General features: G+C 34.6%; 2 protein-coding genes across 7 annotated transcripts in view; one reads left to right on the forward strand and one right to left on the reverse strand.

Annotated features, from left to right (window-relative positions):
• The window catches only part of LOC124297697 (nucleoredoxin-like), a 68,807-nt gene extending 57,212 nt beyond the window's left edge, over nt 1-11,595 (forward strand). The window contains exons 3-7 of one of the 3 annotated variants that reach the window (XM_046748978.1): nt 1,958-2,058; nt 7,023-7,218; nt 8,501-8,591; nt 9,419-9,555; nt 10,875-11,595. In XM_046748978.1, coding sequence (XP_046604934.1) covers nt 1,958-2,058; nt 7,023-7,218; nt 8,501-8,591; nt 9,419-9,555; nt 10,875-11,111 — 762 coding nt within the window. In that variant the 3' untranslated portion in view covers nt 11,112-11,595. The remainder of the gene's footprint in view (nt 1-1,957; nt 2,059-7,022; nt 7,219-8,500; nt 8,592-9,418; nt 9,556-10,874) is intronic. The other 2 variants (XM_046748980.1, XM_046748979.1) reach the window with 2 other exon arrangements.
• Nucleotides 11,596-20,611: 9,016 nt separating this feature from the next.
• Nucleotides 20,612-22,970, reverse strand: LOC124298076 (complex III assembly factor LYRM7). Of its 4 annotated transcripts, none has more exons than XM_046749658.1 (5): nt 22,717-22,970; nt 21,518-21,590; nt 21,204-21,274; nt 20,964-21,045; nt 20,612-20,870 (listed from the first exon to the last, which is right to left on the reverse strand). In XM_046749658.1, exons 2-5 carry the CDS (start codon nt 21,552-21,554, stop codon nt 20,740-20,742), a joined length of 321 nt encoding a protein of 106 aa, XP_046605614.1. In that variant the 5' UTR covers nt 21,555-21,590; nt 22,717-22,970; the 3' UTR covers nt 20,612-20,739. The 4 variants fall into 4 exon arrangements, with proteins under 4 accessions (XP_046605614.1, XP_046605613.1, XP_046605611.1 ...); XM_046749657.1 differs by having other exon boundaries at nt 21,518-21,618; nt 22,717-22,967; XM_046749655.1 differs by having other exon boundaries at nt 22,713-22,964.
• Between the last annotated feature and the right edge of the window lie 127 nt (nt 22,971-23,097).

The following is a 23,097-nucleotide window of genomic DNA, read 5'->3' on the forward strand; positions in this document are numbered from 1 at the left end:
GTAATTTAGTGAACTTAATCATTAACGGTGGTTTTACGTAGAAGTCTAGATCGTGGTACTTTTGCGGTAGGGAGTGGGTTGCGATAGTTAAAAAATTCGCTATGGAAAAGAGAATGGATGATAGATACGAGAAGAAAAGATATTACAGTTACTCTCTACGATTTTGTTACCGATACTACAAACTAGATTAATCTACGGCCACAGTTATGCTAGGGATTTCCGATGTTTTAGAGTAAACTAACTCACTTATTATAGACAAGGTATCAGCGATAAATCAAAGTATGAGAAAGATAATTATCAGATATAGAAATTATACTTAAGCGTAAGTGTAAGCAAGAAAACTGTAAGCGTGAGAGACTTTAAGAGAAGCTGCAATATTAGACAAGACACTACGATTTTCAGTGACGAATTGCGGTATTAGCGAGAAAAAATTGGCAGGCTGGACGCAAGAAATGTAATAAAGATAAGACAGCAGAAATTAGGTAAGAGCATTCACAAGATCAAGTGCTAAAGTGCAGAGAGAAAAGAAGAGAGTTAAGGTACCAATTTTTACTTAAATCATTCGAGAATCAACTACACCTCAGGTCTAAAGTTAACAGAAGTTACGTTAAAATTAAGAGAACTAGCCAGTCACGAAGTCACTTTCGATAAAGAGAATATTAAGCTATTCGAACTCGTGGTTCGTTGGTAGTCAAGCTACGTTAAAGAAAAGAAATAGCAAAGATATGTTTCAAGTAAGTTCGCGGTTTCACAAGAACGAGAACAACCTTACCTTCAGAAATACAAGCGAAGAGACGGTAGTGAAGAGAAGTTAAGTTACGATAGAAAACAGAGAACAAGATACTGTTACACCGGTACAGAATAAGAAAGAACGCTGACAAACGAGGCACATGTGACGTCGATTCTGATGTTTGGTAAATTGGGGTGAGTGGATCGACGTCGATCCTGACGATCTCGCTGACTGTCGTTACGTCACGTTATCCTTCATCTTCGGTAATTAGTTCAATCGGTCACGTGTCTGCTTTTGGATTCCTCTATGTGCAACACTTCGTGGTTGCGGCAAGATAAGGTGCGTGAAGGGGACGAGGTGTGGTGCGCTTATTGTCAGTGGAAGATCCTGCTCCGACGTCTCGTTGCTGGTACTCCTCGTACAGTCGGGTACTTCCGAATGACATTAGCACAGGGTCCTCACTGGGTGCCGGTAGTCAAAGGATGATCGATTCCTTGTTTCCCGCGCACTTCTGGTTCCACCAGAATAGCTTTCATCACAGCGTAACTCTACCATCCGGGTTTTAGGCATTACGTCCGTGGTCCACCAGAATGGCTTCTTCATCACGTCGTCACCTTTTAGCTAACTGCGTCATCGCAAAGTAGGTCGTGTAGTAGTCCAGCACCAGGACGGTAAGTCGTCGATAAGAGGAGGCACTACTGTAATTTTACGAACGATCCTGAACGTCGTCAACTAGGCATCTAGCGGCAGTAGGGTATTTTTGCAACAATTCGGAACCCAACTAAGAAATCTTCCCCTTCCGGAAGTCGTCCCATGTTTTCGATTACTGACTATGTACGTAGAGTCAAGACAGGCTTTTATTCTCGCACTGGTCCAGGTTTTACAGCGGCTATAGTCCTCGTCGTCCCTCGTGGCGACAGTGATCCTCGTTGGCGGTATGTTGCAGTAGTTGTCCTCATTGACAGTATTCGTAGCTCGTGCCTGCACACATGTTACATAGATAAGAGAGGAAACTGAAGAAAATTAATTTAACTAGTTAGCTTAACTTAACGTGGGTTGTGAGTTGGTTTTTCCGTAATATCGGGGTTACACGTGTCCCGGAAGTGTTGTAGCGATATTATGCATCAAGATATGCGTCAGGTAACCCTTGTAACAGTTTTGCCTGAAAAAAAGTGTTACAAGTTATATAGTTAATTAATACATTGTTGTTTTTTCTTACATTTCTAGTGTCCCCCGTGTAAAGCCTTCACCCCACAACTGGTCGATTCATATCAGAAAATTCGAGAACGAGGGCATAATTTCGAAGTTATTTTTGTCAGCTCTGATCGGTGAGTATCTATTTTATCATGTAACCTAATTGAGAAAACAAGACTTGGAAAAATGGTCGTGGAGGGCACAGGAATACTTCCAAACATAAAATTTGTACGAATAAGAAGTTTCTTCTCTTCAAGCACTGTGTATATGGAGGACTATAATGTGTAGATGTTGTGTTTACCCTTTTGAATCCTTGCTTCCGATGAGAAGCCACGTAAGACAAGCAAAGCCGTCTAATGAATGATATGCGGGTGTGCAAATCATTTTTTTACAAGAAGAATATTGTTGAAAGAATGTAAATTCGAAAAATTAACGACGGAGCCAGGAACCGAATTAGAACAAATTCGAACTCACTGGTGATGAGAGAAATTAACGACAACAGAGTCAGGACGGCTAGGTGGTTTAGTGGAGTAAGGCTCCGGTCAAGCATCTCTAGACGCCAGGTTCGATTCCTGGCTCCGTCGTTAATTTTTCGAAATCACCAATTTTTCAAATTTACATTCTTTCATAAAATTTATACCTCGAGGAATATCTGATTTTTTTTTGTTTGATCCTATGTGCTTTCCCTAGTGCTGGTATCATTTTTACGGCACAGCATTCGTACTTACGTGATTCAAAAAGCTCTCGAACTGTAAAATACAGTCTCAGAATCCCTATCAGTCCTCATAGCAGCGACAGAACTTTTTTTTTTCCAAGATTGTTTCGCGTGGTTGAGGTTATTTTTTCTGCGAATTCCACTTTCGAAAACATTTATCTAGCAAAACCAAAGAAAGTATAAGACATTGTCAGTAAATTGGCAAATTACAAGCGCCAGTAAAGGACTTAACCTGAAAATGTAAAAAAACTTTGAGGCTTTCTAGAAGCGACCCTTTTATTGTATTCAGAAGAAGCGGTTTTAAGCTGGTTGTGCGCCAGCTCTCGACTTCCTGTTTTCACATTGCAAGTTCCAAGTTCACAGAACAAAAAACATATTAAATCTAATTTGAATTTTGAACCACAAATTCAGAGTCATGAGCTACGATTCAAAAACCTTCAGATGCCATATTACATGAAAATACGAGGATTTTTTTTTTTGTATTTGAACCACTATAATGGATCCACTGTTACAAATTTAGTCTAACCTTGAATTCGTTATCGGTGACTCAAGAAACCTCTTCCACTAAATTTTACCAAATTCCGAGTGTTTTTAGATTTTTTTCCCACCATATTGGATTCGCCATTGTGGATTTCGCAAATATGACCTCAAATTCGTGATCAGTGACCCAAACAACCTTGGGCTACCAATTTTCATACAAATCTGTTCATCCATTCTCAAGATATCATCATTTTTATTGTATTTTTTGGAATATTGTTATTTAAATAATTGAAAAGGTACTGGACCGAACAAAGCCAAAATCTCATCAGTTCTAAGTTTGGAAAAGCCGCGTCGATTGAGATCAAGATCGTTGAAATCTGGAAAATCGTCCTCGAGATATCAATGAACAAAAAAATTGATCACAAATAAGTAATAAAAACGAAAAGTTTAAAAAGGGAAAAGCATTGAAAAATCCCGGAATTTGGTATAAAGGCATTTGATACTTTATTGCATTGCACTTTCAAAATGTATATTTAAAAACACACAACTTGTAAAAAAAAAAATTGAAATTGATTGTAGTTGCAAAAAATTTTAAACATTTGAAAAAGAAAACCAGAATAATTTACAATAATTTATTTTTCATGAACGATTTGATGAAAAGTCTTGAAAACATCAAGGAACCTGTTCCAACAGAATGCAGAAAGATATCCAACTTTCAGCCAAATCGAAAATATCAATTCTTGCGGTAGGTTGGGTTAGTGTGCACCATTTACAACAAACTACGATTTGTTTATACAGTGATTCATTATACTTATATCTTTATTTCATATGTATATATACTTATTTTGAATAACTGATGGTTCTACTATGCCGTTCCTAATTTGGAATGTTTATTGGTAGATATGTTTTCAAACAATGCACAGTAAAATTGAAATCAGTTTCGAAGTGTCAGCATTTTTATTATTTATATAGTCTTGCATTACTGATCGCTAATACCGGACACAGATGTTTTACCTATTTCGGTTATTTACCATAGAAAACCTTTTCTCTTTTAGTACAGTGATTGTTTCTTAGGGCTAACCGGTCGTAAATAGTAAATAAAAGCATTATAAAAAGTGTTGCAAAGTGTTGGCTGAAAAAATTTACTGTAATTATAAAAAATGGACTCATGATGCGTGCCCAGATATTCTTCAGTGTATCGGCAAATATATTTATCATTGTGACCTCTGCAAATTTTCATGATTTTATCATTACTTGCTCTGTTCGTACTACCAGTGCCGGATACTAGGTGCCACTGTTGTGACAGAACACCGTTTACTACTGATAATTATAGTACATAATCTAAACTCACATATTGCGGTGTGGTCTTGATACGTGAGTGCGCGTTTCGACTGGAGATTATAATATATTGTACAACAAGGAGGCAAACCCAGTCTTTTTGGGCTGAGCGTAAGTTTGCAATGTGAGTCGTACGTGAGCCGAAGACGAATATTAAAAATACGCAATGCGAAAAGACTGTTGCTTCCTTGTTGCATAAAATCTTTTATATAAGAAAATTATGTTTTTGCACGAAAGACGAAATTGGGGTTGGGGTTACGTAATCTCAGATTTGTCGGCGATAGCGCATGCGCGCAGTTCAGAAAAGACCACTTCTAACTCCTAGGACTTGAAAGTGGTATTTTCTGCACTCCGCGCATGCGCATTCAGACACTCACTCGACTGTCATAGAAATGGATACTTTGTGTACGGAACACAGGCATGGAAAGCCGCGTAAAACATACTCGCGTTGTGTAAGGGTATGTTACGCATGTTTTCACGAAGCACGAAATTGAGGTTACGGTCGTATAATATCAGATTTGTTCGCGACAGCTCCTGCACGCAGTTCAAAAACCATCACTTTTAACTGGTAGAACTTGAAAATGTTCTTTTACCCATTCGGAGACTCACTCGACCTTCATAAAAACGGATACTTCATAAACACATAAAACATGCTCGCATTATATAAATATATTTTATTTTGAGTCACGGCCAGGCTATAAAGATAAGCTACGTTAGCGAAAAAGCTTCGTTCGGGGCGCGATAGCCGAATGATAGTTCATTGATTTTCCATAAAAGTATAGGAGAAAAGGCGGGAGATTCTCTGCCGGTCCGGCATCCACGCATAAAATCTACACCGGGTTGCCTTGAATACAGCGAATGCGTAGACGGTGGACTATGGCGGTTGTACACCTTGCGCCACGTTGCCGGAGGATCAATATTTCTCCGCTCTCCTCTCGTCCCACGTCACACTCATTACCGTCAAAAGATACGACTGCAAAGGAACGTTTAAGTTTTCCTTTTCTCCGCGGCATCCATTATCCAGGCAGGCAAAAAGCTAGAATAGGGAGGGTCTATTTCTACTTGAGAATTTCTTCCTCTTTCATCTGCAGGCATAAAAGTATCGTGACCCGATTTTCATGTGGATACATCTTTAAGAATGAATGAGATCACCCGTTCGAATTAAAATTTAGAAACAGAGAAGAAATGGTTAAAAATCTTCGGCTATTTCAGTTGCGCAGTTGATAATAAACGCGAATGAAACGACATCCTTATACCTTGTAATAGAAATAAATCCAAGGAAATTCGAATTATACCACAAACGAAGATAACCACAATTTGGGAACGGGTTTCATGACAGAATCAAAGATTTCCTGAAATTTTTTTTTTCATATAGTTGTCCTTACAGTTGATGAAAAATATGGGGAATTCTATGCGAACCCGACCAACGTCTGACTCTTGCCATTTTTGATTTCGTTAAAAATTTGTTATGCAATTTACCCAACTATGAAACAGTACCTTGAATTTTTTCAGATTTTTAATTCTACCTATTAATTATTCATAAATATTCAAAGTGATTTTGAAAACGACCATTTATAAAATTCTCAAAAAAATCTCCTGAACCGTATTTGCTATTCCGAACGTTTCAATACCGAACCCATGATAAGCCAATTTTCTTTCTGTCTTTTCAACACTTTTTTTGATCAACTGAATCATTGTTGTACACGGTCTAAGAATTCCCAAAAAAAATTCTTGAAACTTTCATTTTTCACATCGAACATTTCTAGGTTCATTTCTATAATGGAGCGATTTGAAATATAAAAGTTTTCAACATTTTTGGAAATTCTGAAACCGTTTAAAATTGTGTTATAGTTGATAAAAGAAATCGAAAGTACTCGTTAAAAAAAATTCAATAAAAATCGGCCCACCATGGGCCCAGTCCAAAGATGTTCGGAATAGAAAATACAGTTTTTAAGAATTTCAAAATGGCCGTTCTCAAAATTAGTTTAAATATTTATAAATAATTAACCACTCGAATAAAAAATTTAAAAAAAATTTCGGGGCGCTGTTTCAGAGTTGGAATAATTGCATAAAATTTCTGGTACAAAGTCGAAAATGGTTGATGGTTAGACGTTGGTCGGGTTCGCATTGAATTCCCCATATAATATTCGTGTAAGTGTGGTACGACGTGTTCATCACAATCACATTTGAGCCTTATAAGTTGGGACTACATTATGATTCAAAATTTCTCAAATGCCGTTCCAACAATTTCTGAGGTTCTGATCAGTAAACAAAATGAGCCCAAAAGCATAAAAATCGGATAAAACAGACCAGAGTTTAATAATTTACAAACTGTTAATTACGAACGTTTTCTTAGATGGTTGATGTCTTAGCTTGTTTTGTTCGTGTTGATGATAATTAGCACAAATAACATTGCTGGAGATTTTTTAAACAGTTTTTTCTCTTCTCCAAATTTTTTATTTTGACGGTGGGATTCGTTCATTTTTGAAAAATGCCGCACATTTAACGTAATACTTGTACGCAGAGGAAATGCGAGGGCAATTTATTATAACTTGTTTACTTCAGAAGCGAAGAATCTTACAACACGTATACAGAGACGATGCCCTGGTTGAGGATACCGTTTTCGCAAGAAGAAAGACGACGGAAACTCGCCCGCGCTTTTGACGTCCAGGCAATACCAACCCTCGTGATTTTGGATCAACGTGACAATATTATCACTTTGGAAGGTCGTACCGAGTTGCTCGAAGATCCGGAAGCTTGGGTAAGGTTTGAGGTCGAATAAGTGCGGCTGAATTACACCTCTTCGAAATGATTACGCAACTCAACAAAAAAAAGCATACTTTTTGTTGCCCTCATTTTTTCGAAGAATTGTATCAATTGATGATCATATTAGATTGGCTCTAGTTTTTATGTTATTGTAGTATTGTATGGCGGGGAATTGTTTCTAATATAATCATGATTTTATTCGTAAATTCTTTGTTTTCAAACACCAAAATTTACGGAAAAAATTAGGGCAGCAAAATATACATTTTTTTTTTTTTTGTCAAGCCGTATAATATTTTTTTGATAAACTTTTGTAATTAAAAAAATCTAACTTTTCGTCTAAATATTGCTTTTTTGAGTCGTAACTCGCATATGAAAACGTCGACAAAATAAGTAACTGGAGACAATTTCCAAAAACGCTCACTTCCAGGGTTGTTGACATCAAACCTTACTAACAATTGTAACACCACTGAAATATCAAGGGTGGCAGAAGCCACTGTTGACCAGTGTTATAACACGTAGCATATAATCGTTTGATCCACCTGGTCTAAAAATCAACTTGCTATATGTATAGAAAAAAATTGCCCAGTGTTGTACGAATTGATGATTTAGGTGATTCTTTTATCAGAGCGTTTTGAAAAGAATGAACTCAGGTTAAAATGCTAGGGCAGTGATTACCAGAGGGAATAATCGTCTTATGAGGTGTAACTTCTTATGGGAAATTATACAAAAACAAGAACACCAGGAGCGAATCAGCAGATGTGACGTCATCACATTCCAATTTACTAACGCAAATGTGAAACCATTTAGCTATTTCCGGTGCTATCTACAGGAGACGTCTGAAACTCTGTCGATCCGTCCCCTCGCCTCTCGCAATTGTTTCAGCCGCCAAACTGTTAGTTGTGACTTTTTCTTTGAAAGCCAAATTCTTACAGGGCTATTGTTTTGACGTATAAGTCGTGAAAATCCCACTTTAACAACGCATCAAACGTATAGTCTACGTTGTAAAGGATATCGGAACAGTAATTTCAAAAAAAATGAAAGATGTGCAATTGAAGGTAATCGAATTGACCGAAATTTAACTAATGTCCCAACTGAGAAACAAACAACAGCGAATTTCGACTATACTGTAGTCGAACAAGATCACATTATTGAACTGATACTTCACTTACATTTTTGTAACCTGTGGTTCATCGCAATTTTTTTTTTTTTTTGGTTTCGTCAGAGATTTTGGCCGGACTATTTGTTTAATAAGTTTTGAGCGTACTTTTATTTTTCAGAATTTTCCATGGGCGAGCCGACTGGTTAATATTTTAACGGAAAAATACATGACGACTCTTCACCGCGCTCCAGCAATCATCCTCTTTGTAGGTATGTAAATCACTTCTTGCGTAGCAAATAGGACTGTCCCATTAATCGATTAGTCGTTGACTACGATTAATAGCTACTACAATTAGTTGATTATACGATAAATCGACAGTTGGCTAAATTTGTCCGTTAGACTTGTTAAGCAGTATGGTAGCAGTTCCTGCTTCAGAATCACAAGCCTCAGCCAGATACCGGTTACATAGATTAATTATTTAGATGAAAAAATTCACATGATAATTAAACAAATCACGATTATTCTGGCGAGCGATGACACCGCCAATTCCGATTCTTCTAAAATTCGTAATACACGTCAATATCCGTAAATTTCATTGATAATGACAGAAAACTGATATCAGATACTTCAGTTTTTTAATACTTCCTAAAAGAAAAATTTATTGAATTGACCTAATATGGCGATCAAATATGCCGAAAGAAAGGTTTTGCTACTTTTTTTCATCGAATCAGATATCATTTGGTTGAATCGAAAAAACATATCTTTTCATCATATTTGATAACCATATTTGATAAATTCAAGGACAACAAAGATACAAGAACTGTCATATTTTTTATCCGTTATTTTGAATTTTGTAAATACAAAAGATACCTGGAAAATTTGGTAAAGTTACAGAATTTTAATATCGAAAATTAGTAGCAACTATGCCAGTGTTTTCAGCCCGATATTGACAGTTTCAAATTCTCGAGAACCCTTGCGACTGATACGACGAGACCGAAGAGAAAACCTGCGAGCGCCTCAAACAAAACCCTGATTAAAGATACGCTCAAAGTGAATTTTAATATTCTGATTACCTTGTTCGTCGCTTTTTGTGTAGAAGCTGATGACTGCGAAATACAATTCGGAGAGACTGTTTTGCTCCCGGCAGCGGAAACCTACCGACGTGATCATCCCGATTACGATCCTACCTATGACGACCTGGATGATCACCTTCAATTCTTCATAGCGTTAGACGTGAGTTGGAATCCAATAATTCATCATTCAGATAGGTATAGTTGCTACACTCACAATCCGATAGCGCAACATCCAGTCCTAACTTCACATGACGTGGACAACGAGAGTATGTAGTATAGTAAATATGTTGGAAGACTAGATGTATACATTTTTCCATCTGGAAAACAAATAACACTATAGAACAAATTGAATACTTTTTTTCACTGGGTTTACCGTATGTAATTATGATTTCTCAACTTAAAATCAATTGAAGTTTATACATAAAATTGTCATATCGCGGCAGGTTTCATAGTGAAAAATATTTATTGATCGTTTTTACATTATATAAATACGCGACAGAAAACTTTATTTTTCATTCAACAACTTATATTTTTTGAACGAATTATCTTGATTTTCAATTACAATCTTTAAATAAGCTTCATAACACTTCTCAAGCAGTAAGGAATTCAGGTTTTTTCACTTTTAGGAGTAACTCGACCACAAACATAGCAAAATGCGTTGGGAGAATTAACACAAACGCGCGGCGTTTTGTAGATTTATCAGCAACCTAAATGTTTTGATGTCTTTTGCGCACAGCAGAGATATACTTTTTATGACTATAACCCTCAAACAAGTGTTACGAAGAACCAAAAACGTAAAATTTTACACTTTTACATTTTGAGCACGTTTTGAGAGGTGATGTCTAAATACTTTGTTTTTGTTTCGAGATATTGGTGAATTTTTTAATGTTGCACGGTGTAAGGTAACAAATAACGTCAATTATAAACGTTTACTGTAAAAGAAACGGGAATCTGAAAAACCATTCTAAAGACTTATAAATAAGCGTCAAACCCATGAATTATATTCTGAATTCTTAATGTTTCAAACTTGAAGGAGGTAAAATCAAGATTTGTAAGAAGAACTGCTTGTTGCAATTTTACTCAGCGTCCAATAACGCTTGACAAGTGGGGAGTTCTGAAAATAATTGCGTAGTCCAAATTAAATTACGTGCGTGCAGTCAACGGTGGCTAATTGCACGCATTCAACTTTTCAGGAATTCCAGTTTCTTTACAAATGATAAATGAGGGAAAAAATTATAATTTGGACTAATTGGAGATTTTAACTACAGATTGCAATTGCAACGCGAAATTTAATTCTTCTCAAATATTATAAATAACATAATATTCAATTCTTGGGGTCCAACATTTTTCAATTTCTTAGTTGCCACGTTGTTATAATGGCAATTTTAACTTGAGATGAAACATGTGGGTATAAATCGCTATAATAATGAATGTTGTGATTTCTAAACTGGCAATACTGATTAAAATCTTGTTCTGAAGTTTCAGTGCGATACTTCCGAGATTCTGCGAGAGTTTATTGGCCTGGAAGATGCTGTGCCACTGTTAACCGCAGTTGACATTCCCCGAGGCATTTATACAGTTATGGAAGATGGAGCAGAAATCACAGTAGACTCAGTACAGCAATTCGTCGAAGGTTTCTTGAACGATAAACTACCAACAAACGAAATCACTGCCGTCCATAACCCCATCGCAGAATCAGACCAGATCTCAACATAAGTAATAATCAACAAACAACAGCTGCAAAGGATAAACTAGAACCCTGACTTCGTCAACACTAATTTCCATCAATAAGGTGCCGGTCTACCTGGATGCTTATGCAAGAGTGTATTTTATGAAAGGTGGGAGCAGCCCCTGGAGTAAATGATTTCTATGATATTCTACGGAAACACGAAAAAATAGAAGGTTGTAAAAAGTCATTGTTGTTTTTTTTTTTTTTGTAGATTTTTCTTAGAAATACTTGAAAATTACGATTATATAGAATTATCTACAAGAAAATACAAAATTAACTCGAAAACATTGAAAAGAAATTTGGTGAATGTTTGTAAAAAAAAGTACGAACTTTCACGAATTTTTATAATAATCAATAGTTTTTTTTTTTACTAAAAATAAACTGGACCCGCTAGCCGTAAGAATGAAAATAAAACTGCATGAACTCTTCCGGCAATATAGGATTTTATACGAAAATATACAATGTAATTAAAAAGAGAGTACAAGTATTAAGGAAATCTGTAACTCAAAAACGAAGAAATGTTCATAAAATATTGTAAACAATACCAGATTCTAGAAATGACTTTTGTTAATGTTTCAAATCTCTACGAGCAGATATCCCCGATGAAAATAATTTCCACGCCAAACTTCAATAAAGTGCAGTTTGTTGAAAATTATAGGGAATATTCGAAATCGTAAGAAATCGTCCAAAAGCGTGAAAATTGTGAAAAATCGTAGGTTTTGCATGGAAGTTTTATTCATTTATATTTGAATTTACAAGTTTATACGAAAAATTATAAAAATATACAATTTTCTCTAAAAGATGATCACAATTTTCAATACGGATAAAATGCATTTTTTTGCTGTAAAAAATCGTCGAATTTCGTAAAAATCTACCCATTTCTACAAAAAATTATAAAAATTCACAATTTTCTGCGGAAGATAATTACAATTTTGGACTCACACAACATAAACTTTTCTTCTCGCAGTATTCTCATCGTTAGGAATTTCGTTGAAAAGTGCAACTTTTCATGAACTCCATGAAATTTGAACCGCCGGTAGATGTCGCATCTCTCTCACAAGGAAAACTTATGGAAGACAAATTAAGTACCTAGCAGAATTAAGGTCTTCATTTAAAGACTGAACTCATCTTTTGAGTATGAACTAGACATGTGTATAGTCCGGTCGAAATGTACGTGACTTCCATCAGGAAAGAACGCATCTCTGAAACTTATAGTATAGGTAAACTGGATGTCCAGTAGGGTGTCCCTTATTTAGGGTGTTGATGAATTTTTTCCGTCTAACCCCCAAATCAATGCCAAACAAGATCTCTAGATTGCCTGTTACGATAATGTGAATTTTTTTTCAGATAATAGCACTAATGCCCACTCAAACCTCGCAACACTGATATCTAGACGGATTTAGAGAATGTCGTATATTTTTGAACTCACCTTGTGGGTGAGTTTTATGAAAAAAACAAATATTTGTTATATTTATAAACCAGGAGTTTCACGTTATATTCCACAATCCATTTCAACATTTGATATAAGAAAAACGATCGCGTAAATGCGAACCATTCTACAATTATCTATAAAATACGATACTTAATCTACGAAAAAGTACGATAACCTACTAAAAATTCTATGCCAAAACTACGAAAGTGTCCAAATTTCTTTACTCAATCTTAAAATAAAATTCGTAGTTAGGCGTCGAAATCATTTCCACCAGAGATGCTACTTCTTGAATCATCGCTAGATGGCGTATCTCTCTCACAAGGATCAAACAACAAGATAAGTAGCAAGCAGATACGGGGGCTGTTTTCAAAGATTCTTCTCATCTTTTTAGTATGATTTCGGAAGATTTTGAGAACTTGTCGTATACTTTGGAACTCAACTCAATTCGCTAGGTGAGTATCATGAAAAAAGCAAACAAAAGTTGTTTTTTCAATCTAGGTATACTCTGATATTCGACAAGGAATTACAGCCATTTAGACGATTAATGTACCAAAAACAATCACGAAAAAGCTAACTATTCTACGCAAATCCATGATAAACTGCCAAATTATTCAAAACATTCGACTCAAAATCTACGATCGTGATCCAAATTTCTTAAAAAATCGTTGAAATTTTTCCATCAGGAATGCGACCCCGATTTTGTCAACATCAAATTCTAACGTTAAGGGGGTATTCTAGTGTAGAGGCATGAATTTGAGGTGTTTTTTGAAGTGCTATAAACAAAAAACAAAAAATATTTTTACCATCCATTTTTTTATCAGGCGTTTATTATTATTTCACGATTACAAAAAAAAAAAAAACAAGTCAAAAAATACAAAATTGAAAGTGCTATGAGTTGTTGAAGTGGGGGGTACAAAAAAAATGGCGCGCCAATGTTGTCACGATTGCAAGCATTTTCAAAATCAGAAAAAAAAAAAAAAAAAGATTATTAATCTACATAAATGCAGCTATCGTACTAACTAAAAAAAAGTCTAAAAAAAATTTTTTTTTGCCAAATTACGGCTGTCCGAAAAAACATTACGTTTTTTTTTACTTTTTTGGACGTTTCTGAATTTTTTAAAAATAGTAAAAATTATTATTTCGTTATAATAATAGTTCGTGCGAGAGAGACATATATTGAGAAGATTCTCACCAAATTTCAAGTAAATCGGTTCAATAGAACTTGAGAAATCATGTCAACCGTTTTGAAAAATGTAGTTTTGAGAAAAACGCGTTTAAAGTTTCGAGTAAAATTCGTTCCAGCCGAGCCAGTATTGAAGACGTGTCACTAAAATAGCTATATCTCTGAAAATAATTGAAATTTTGACTTGTCCTTTTAAGGACACATTCTTGAAAGGTTAAGCTTTGAAAATATAAAAAAAAAAAAATCGATTTTTTCAAATTTCTACACTAGAATACCCCCTTAAGGTAAAATTTAAGTTCCAGTACTTAGGTATGATGTGACCGTACTGATCAATCATAAAGATTACACAATTTTCCACAATAATATTGTCAAGCGTCAGTGTAAAAATTTTGCATCCACATATAGTGCACCAAAATTATCCCAAAGAATAGCCCAATTTGCACAGGTTGTATTATAATTAGTGCGGTAATGGACAGTTTGTACATTAAAAAATATTCAATAAATTGAAAATTGTACTAAATATTTAGCAATACTTATGACCGTCAGTTATTATACACCATTTCCACTACAGTCATCTATTTTATTGTTATTTTATTTGTTACATTGTTTTTTCCAGGTTGAGTATACATATTTACTACTAAAATTTTCCTAAACTGTGCACAGATATTATACTAGGATAGTTGTCCCGAAATAAAGGAGGTTGTTGCGGAATTGTCTGTGTATATTAGATCTGTCCTTAAGAAGGCCAAAATCGAATTTTAATGGTCATACCCCTCAAAGTGGTTCTTAATAATTCAAAAAAAAAATGTCAGAATTTTTAAAAAAATTTCCCTCCATATTTACCCACTGCTAGGAAGCCTTACTTTTTCCCATAAGAAAAGCATTGATTTTTCGTGATTTTTAATCTTTTTTTTACCTCTGCCCTAATTATCAGCTAAAAAATCGTAAATTCTCAGAAAATGTTGACAGTTATGTTACCTTTTTGTCGAATTTTTTGGAATTCGATACAAGCATTTTTGGGCTAGATTGATCGCATCTATATTCTCTGTATGTTGCGAAAAACGCGGAAAAAAGTCGAAAAACGTGATTTGGATAGTTAAATATTGAAAGAATTCAATCGGAGTAGTCTTAAAACATACGGAATTCTTTGTACAAAATAATTAATCACGTAAACAAAATTCAAGGCGACCCCTGCAGCCAAATCGATTATGTCATGATTTAAAATTTTTCTGTGTTTCCTGCTTCACTTGCTGTTCGAGCACGTCGCACCCCCACAAAAACCAATTTCAAGAACCTGGCATCGCGTACACATTCTGATTGTTTGTCCTGAATGTTTGTTCGTATTATGTTTTGTAAATCAATTATAGTAATGAGAAAAAGTGCACCAAGATTTTCGATCACAAGTTAACGAGAGTTGGATGAAATTATCCAAAATAAACTATTTGAAATTAGCTCACTGTGAAATGGTAAGTCTCCTTTGTTAATTTTGTTCTATCTACAACGCACCATAGTTCTATTTACAATAATATATAGGGCTAATAATTAGGGCAGCGGTAAAAAAAAAAGATTAAAAATCACTAAAAATCAATGATTTTCTTATGGGAACAAGTAAGGCTTCCCAGCGGTGGGTAGATATGGAGGGAAAAATTTAAAAATATTTTGCCATTTTTTTTTAATTATTACGAACCAATTTGGGGGGTAAGACCATTAAAATTCGATTTTGCCCTTCTTAAGGACAAGTCTAATGTATATACATCCCTACATTATACCCATGTCCAACTCAGCCACTTTCACTCATCCCCGAGGACTCCAAATTTCTTTTCTACATAACTTAATTCTTCACTTTTCAAACATTCTAAGCCTATGGATTTGTGAAATTTCACGAAAACCCTACACAGATATCACTGATATCTGCAAGATCATAACTCTTCGGATCACTCGTTGGGTTATGACAATTTACAGGAGACACAGATTGGACGGCGTAGACGGCGTAGAATATTCAAGTGAACCCGCAGCAAGCATTAATCATCAAGAGCCGACCAACCCATTTCTCGAAAACTTGCCGAAACCATCGGTCATATTCGCCCAGAATATTTTCACCGAGATCGCAATGTTTCAAGACGGTGTTACGTCCCAGCCGATAATTAAGGCTGTACCCTCTCTATACCGTAACTTACCGACGTGCAGTTACCATAAGAGATCACACATGCTCATACCATAGCCCTTAAGATCCATATCGATCTAGATTCAGTTACCATCTTGGTGTGCAATGGTCTCGCACCGACAATCTGCATACAACATACCATCTGTCATTTCGCAAGCGAGCTTACGTTCATGTAGTGCTATGCAATATGAATATCATTTTCATTTCTTTGCTTTATATCTTTAATTCCAACTCACACATAGACCATATGGGTCTACAATAGAAATTCACGGAACTCAGGCTCATGAACCCTCACTGGCCAAACGTAAGGACGTGAGAAAAGACAAGACGATCAGTTTACAAAGTATCGTTCTTAGAATTTAAATGTGCATTCTTGCAACTAACTATCTTGTCAGCACTGCACCGATTGGCTTCTTCAAGACCAATCGTCATGCACTGACGTAGCCAAAAACCAATCAGGAGTCTCTTCCAGATCTCCCACTATTGAAGATCCTTTCGAACCAGGCAGATGTAAAAGAGAATCGCTTCAAATATCGGAAGAGAACAGAACTAAATTAATTACAGAACCAATTTAGACTTCAGATCATTCAGAACGTATCGAAATCAAGAACGTTATAGATTATTCTGAATCATAGAACACTTACATTCAGAACCTTCGAACTTCAGTACTATTAACCAGTTAGTGAATAACAACATTGTAAAAACCATAACTCGAAAATCGATTTAAAGAACATCTTATTGTTAAGAAATGTGTATTTTAAATTAAAGTGTTGTGTGAAACGAATTATTTCAATCACGCATAGTGATAGCTGGCATGATCCAAGGCAAAATTGCAGATCGAGACAGCCTGCACGAGAAATTCTACCCAAACCTAAACACGACAAGATTTCTCCCGACGTTCTTCCCAAAACGTAACAACGGTGCCAACAGATAAAATAAAATTTTTAAAAGAAATAAAAAAAATAATTGTACGAATGCGAAGAGTTTTAGATATTTTAGTTCGTCAAAGAACGAAACGACTTATTGTTAGCTATAAAAAGTTTGGATGTTGGTCTGATACAAAAATTATATAGACTAAACCATCAACTCGATTCATTTCGTATTTGAAAAATAATGAATCGTATAAAGGACGTAGGTGAGTTACAGGTATAACTGACTATTTCTGAACACATAAATGAAGCCAAGTCTTTTCACTCAAAAATCCCACAATTTTCGGGAGAACAAATTTAGAGCCAAACATCGGAGAGATCTTGTATTTTCTCAGCTGTAGATTCTTCGATGTTCAAGACATTCTTAGGTATTAGAAAATGTCCTCATGACGTCAGAGTCTAGTTGTCAATGCCATTTTATCACCACATGACCTAAGTTTTTAATTTTAATTGAAGCAAATGGTAATTCTTCGGGTTTCAAATTACTCATCTCACATAAATAAAACGTGATCAATAATATACCTGTTCTACTATCCATACGCGAAAGAACACGATCAACACGGCTGTTGGCCTGGTTGCATTAGTTCGATTTTTGTCTACCTAGATGACTTATTGTAAAATTACAATCCCAATAAGTGGCATTCAAACGGACGTTGGATCGACAGTTATACGTGCCATCCACATTTACATTGCTCTTATTCCCTTTGACCATGCTTAACGGAGTCTAAATTCCTGAAGAGAACAGTCTTTCAATAGCCACAGGGTAATGAAAATTCCGAATACTTCCATACTCTTGCGAAAATAATCTCGACGTCAAACTGCGAAAAATTTCTGGTCGTGGAAAATCGTAGAAAATAGTAGCAAATCATAAAAAAACCCACAAAGATTGCAGATAATCGTCAGAAATCGTAGTATTTTTCGTAGAAAAGTATAAATTTCTACGAAACGTTATGAAAACCAACGACTTTACATGACAAAGTACGAAAATTGCATTTGCAAGTAGATTTAATTTTTTTTTCGCAGAATTTCGTAGAAAACTACGAGGATTAACGAAAAATTATGAATATCGACGATTTTTTCTGAAAGACGATTTCATTTTTGGACTCAAGCACTACATTTTTTTTTTTTCCTAGAACCACGTTGTATTTCTACGAAAAATTACCCATTCCGACGAAGAATTATGAAAATCGGCAATTTTCTATGAAAACTAATTACAATATCGGATCCAACCCATCCGCTAGATATCACATCTCTATCACAAGGAAAATTTATTGCAGACAAGTTAAGTACGGAGCAAAGTTTTGGTCTATATCCAAAGACTGATCTTCTCTGATGAGAATAATCTCTACGCCAAACTACAAAAAAGTGTAGATTGTTGAAAATTGTAGGAAATAGTAGAAGATCGGTCCAAAAGCGTAGGAGATTATGAAAAATCGTCGAAAATCGTAGTAAATTGCATAAAAAATTACGGAAATCTACAATTTTGTTTGAAAAATTATGAAAATCTACGATTTTCCATGAAAATTCCAATTTCGGACCCAAACAAAAGAGAATTATTGTTTGTAAAATTTCGTGGAAATTCGTGGAAAACTACGAGTTTCTACAAAAATTGATAAAAATCTACGACTTTCTATAGAAAATAATTATAATTTCCGATTCAGACAAAATGGATTTGTTTTTCGCAGTTATTCTTAGAATTTCGTTGAAAAGTACAACTTTTTATGAACTTCACGGATTTTCTGAACCATTGCTAAATGTCACATCTCTCTCAAAAATAAAATGTATGGGAGACAAGTTAAGTATCTAGCAGAATTTGAGTCTACAATCTACATTCGAAGACTGATCTTTTCATCTTTGAAGTTAGATCTAGGCGGATTTAGAGAATCTGTCGTATAATTTCGAACTCACCTTGTCTCAATAGGTGAGTCTAATGAAAAGACTAACATTTTTTTATTTTTCTAAACCAGTAATTTCACGATATTCTGTAACAAATTATATCCATTTCAACTATAAGAATAACGATCACGTAAACGCGAGCCATTCTAGAGTTATCTATAAAACACAACGATAATCTACGAAGAAATACGATGACCTACGAAAAATAACGATTTTTTACGAATACCAAAAGCTAAAAGTACAAAAAATTACACCAATCCATGATAATCGACGGAAGAGTACAACGTTTTACGGAAGCGTACAATAATTTAAGTAAAACTATGGTGTTGTACGGATATCAAGACCAAATAGTTAAAAAAAAAAATCCCTAATCTACGATAATCTACAAAACAGTAGAATTGATCACCAAAATGTAAAATAATCTACATAAAAATATGGATTTCTACGAAAAATGAATGCCAACGGATTACAAAAATTTACGAAAACCTACGAAAAAATAAAATAATCTACGAAAAAATTCTCTACTTAATCGTGGAAATTTTGTAAAAAATCGTAACATGAAATTCACACTTGAGTGTAGAAATTATTTCCGCCAGGGTATACAGAAAATAAAGCAAAAATCGGAAATATCCATTTTTTACCACAATATTTCAATTTCATCACAACAAGTGCAATTTATCTATAGATTGGATTTCACTGATACATTCTTCAGGCAAGTTTACTTATATTTTACCTCAATCATCTATAATTGAAACTTTCTGATAAGAGTATGAACATTTAATTTTCCAAACATGTTTTTTATTTCAATACCGAATTAAATTACGATTATATTGAACACTCGTTTCAAAAAAATAACATAGACTCTTCTAGCGTTTTTTTTAACGCTTTTTCAAAAATTAAACTAATCGGAGTTCATTCGTAAATGGTAGGTATAATCATCACACATGACTGAAAAGTTCGATCGATTGATATCGATTTGGATCATTAATCGAATTTAATCAGCTAACATTTTATTTATTATGATTATTTCGGGTCGCATACATGTTTTTGATGTAATAAATCGTTATTTATGCACCATACAGTTGTATCTTTACCATTTGTTTGATGTAGTGTAATTCTCAGTAATAGTGTTGAGGCAACTAAAAATAAATTTCACGTATGTTGGAACTACGATTTCTTGCGCAAAGAAGCTTGCACATTTTCATCGTGTGTTTGTTCAAATTATATTTATCCGTAATAATGTGTTTAACTTTTTTCCCTTCAATCAATACTTAATATCTAGTATCAATTTGGCCTCAAATAAAGGCTAAATAATGAAATATCTGTAAGTAGTTTAAATTCGTCATTTCACTTACTAATAGCATAGTTTTTATTTACATTTAGCTTCTTTCCCATTTTTCTAACTGAGCACTCCATCGCCGCCGTTTTTTGCGTATAAGCAATTACACAACAGATCTAACTTTTCGTGTGACTGAATCGGACTCCAAATGAGTTCAAACTAAGTTTGAATAAATGATTTCTGCCGGTTTTAGCAATTCAAAAAAAAAAAAAAAATTGTGTGCAGTTGACACGTGGTAGAAATGAAACCTTCAGAAACTAAACTGCGAGAGAATGAGGAGAATGCAGTATGAGGAGTAGAATAATTATTCATTTCATCGCGTCGTTTCATTTCGTTACATAGATAGTAGTTTCATTTCGTTTCATCGAGTTTCAAATCACTCTCGTGCTAAAGAAATTTTCACCAACGGCGCTGAAGAAGTTTTAACTTAAAAGAAAAAAAAAAAAATACCAATACACAACTATCTCTAGTCGAATGTAATGTAAAATGATTAGATTTGTATTATGTCTACATCATATAATTCTTTTGATAGATTCCTCATAGATTCTTTATGATACATCAATACAGATATGTTTATTCGATCTATCTACATTACACTGTACATGAATGCAACATATTATTAAAAATCAATATGCGCCTAGATAATTTACATTATGATCCATCTATATCGATTCAGGATGTATTTGTAGTGTCGGAACATTTTTTGAAGTCCGAACTAGGTTTTCGTTGAGTGCTGGTGAAACATCCAGCTGCATCAAGTGTCGCATTGTCTAATTTCTCTGTGTCCGTATTAACGCGAAGTGCTGAAAATGTAAAAATATATCATGATGACCTTTTACTGTTCATTTTTATGTCTAGTAAAATCGAACCATATCATCAAGAATAAGTGATTGTACCAAACTTTCCTGGCTCTACTTCTCTAGCCTGGACAATTGTAGTTCGCACCTCTCGTTCAACTGCCAAAGCGAACTCATTTAACTGATGGAAAATGAAATATTCAATCAATGTTTCAGATTTTGTACAAATTTTTGTAATAAAATTTTCAAGACTAACCTTCTGTCTCAACAAAAATACCAGATTACATTATTTTTTTTATACTTTCAATGATGCACTCTCAAAAAGTGAAAATCACTCACTTCTGCAATTTTATTTTCATCTGTAACATCCTTGCATTTTCTGTACTCTTCATTTATTTTGTTTCTTGTTGCTAAATAAAAAAAACAAAATGTTAATACATGTGCGATGCCACTTTGAAGTGTCTTTTTTAAATGGTTTGAGGTGTTGCAATAATTTATTGTGCCATATTTTAAGAGTATTGTCACTTTGAAAATAGTTTCTTAGATTTCTTGAAATTTTCAAACCAAATACATTACAGAAGCAAACGTATTTTATCCTTATCCTTCCTTAAATTTCTAAAAGACTAAATTTATTTTAAAAAATTTTCGTTCACCTTCCAAAGCATATTTGTCGTCTTGAAATGTATTCATGCGCGTTCGATGCAATTTTTTAAACGTCCCGAGCACCTGAAATCATCAGTCTTTGCATTTGCAACTATAAAACAAGAAACACAATGATAGATTAAGTTTTGCAGGATTTGGGAAAGCAGTATAATTAGAAAGAAGGCATTCCATGCCAATTATCCAAAATGGGAAACTTTTCTTTGCTTCCCATATTTATTCAAAGGAATGAAATATCTGCCAATTATTTCAGATTTTTATGCAGACTTGTCCGATGACAATTTTATGCACAATTGACTCATTCAAAACTGAAATCTGTGACAAAAGTCTCTTTTCTCAATTTCCCAAGAGGAGTTAAATGAAATCTGATATAGCGTATTGATATCACCAGTCTTCACTAACTTATCTCTGTCTCCAGAAATAAGTACAAAATTCGTTAACCATACAAAAAAGTTGTTGGAATCAATCTATTGCTAAAAATAAGTAAGTCTACAAGTACAATGCCATATTTGCTCTCTGTAATAATTTATATCTAACTATTATTATAGTAGAAAAGATTTTAAATACTAATTGCAGAATGAAACATACTGTAAGAGAAAAAAATTTGACTTGATTGTTCTTGGTAAAACAATGAATAGCTTGTACTGTACGTTGTTTCGAAGTTATCTTTGAATACCCTTTATAACAGGGTCTGTTCAATACCGTTAACTGATATATTCTTCAGTCAACGTCAATACCATTAACACAAAATTTTTCATCTATTGTTGTTTATTTTACAATATGTGTTTAAAGACACTCCAATTAAATAAAATGAGGCTGAAGTTACTGATGTTATTCTAATGATTAACGTTTTGAAAAACCGTTATTTCAGAATTGCAGGAGTCTGAAATTCAGAAAACGTAGAGTTCAGTGGTAATTCATAGTTTGAAACCTTAACTACTTCAAGGTCACTATAAACTTGCAAAATAGTAATTTTTTCCCCTAATGTTTCATTACGTTAACGTTACTAACTTCGGCCTCATTAAATGAATAAGTTGATTATGAAAGTTTACAGTTTACACAATGCAAGCATTTCGTCGACCTACTACCAGTTCCTAACCAATTCATGTAAGAAAAACACTTGGAACGTTGAGATACCAAGATGCTAGAAAGTGGCGGGCACTTAATCGAATCTTTTTCAAAAATTACCTGCCTCCGAAGATTTCCACTCATTTTTCGATCGATATGATTTGCTCCGACAACGAAAACGTAACACGCTTGAAGTTCACCGAGTTGCCCCCCTTCTTCTGCAACACTCTGCACATCAGCTGTAAATTGGTAAATACGGGCATTTGGGAGCACGTCTTGTCGCGCCGATTGCCGGGCGGTGGCAACGAGAAGTACTAATAGCGAGGTAAGCCTTCGATGTTTCAATTTTCACCGACTCAAGCCAGCTCAAGCTATCTTTATAAGTAAGTTCTCGTATGAAGTACCGATATGCTTCTTTCATGATGGCTACATCCTGTTAGCGAAGTAACCTCATCCAATTAAAGATAGCCAGCCCTGTGCAACATTTTATGCAACTTCGGAGAGC

The sequence above is a fragment of the Neodiprion virginianus genome, chromosome 2 (genome assembly GCF_021901495.1).
Source record: "Neodiprion virginianus isolate iyNeoVirg1 chromosome 2, iyNeoVirg1.1, whole genome shotgun sequence".
Classification (NCBI taxonomy): domain Eukaryota; kingdom Metazoa; phylum Arthropoda; class Insecta; order Hymenoptera; family Diprionidae; genus Neodiprion; species Neodiprion virginianus.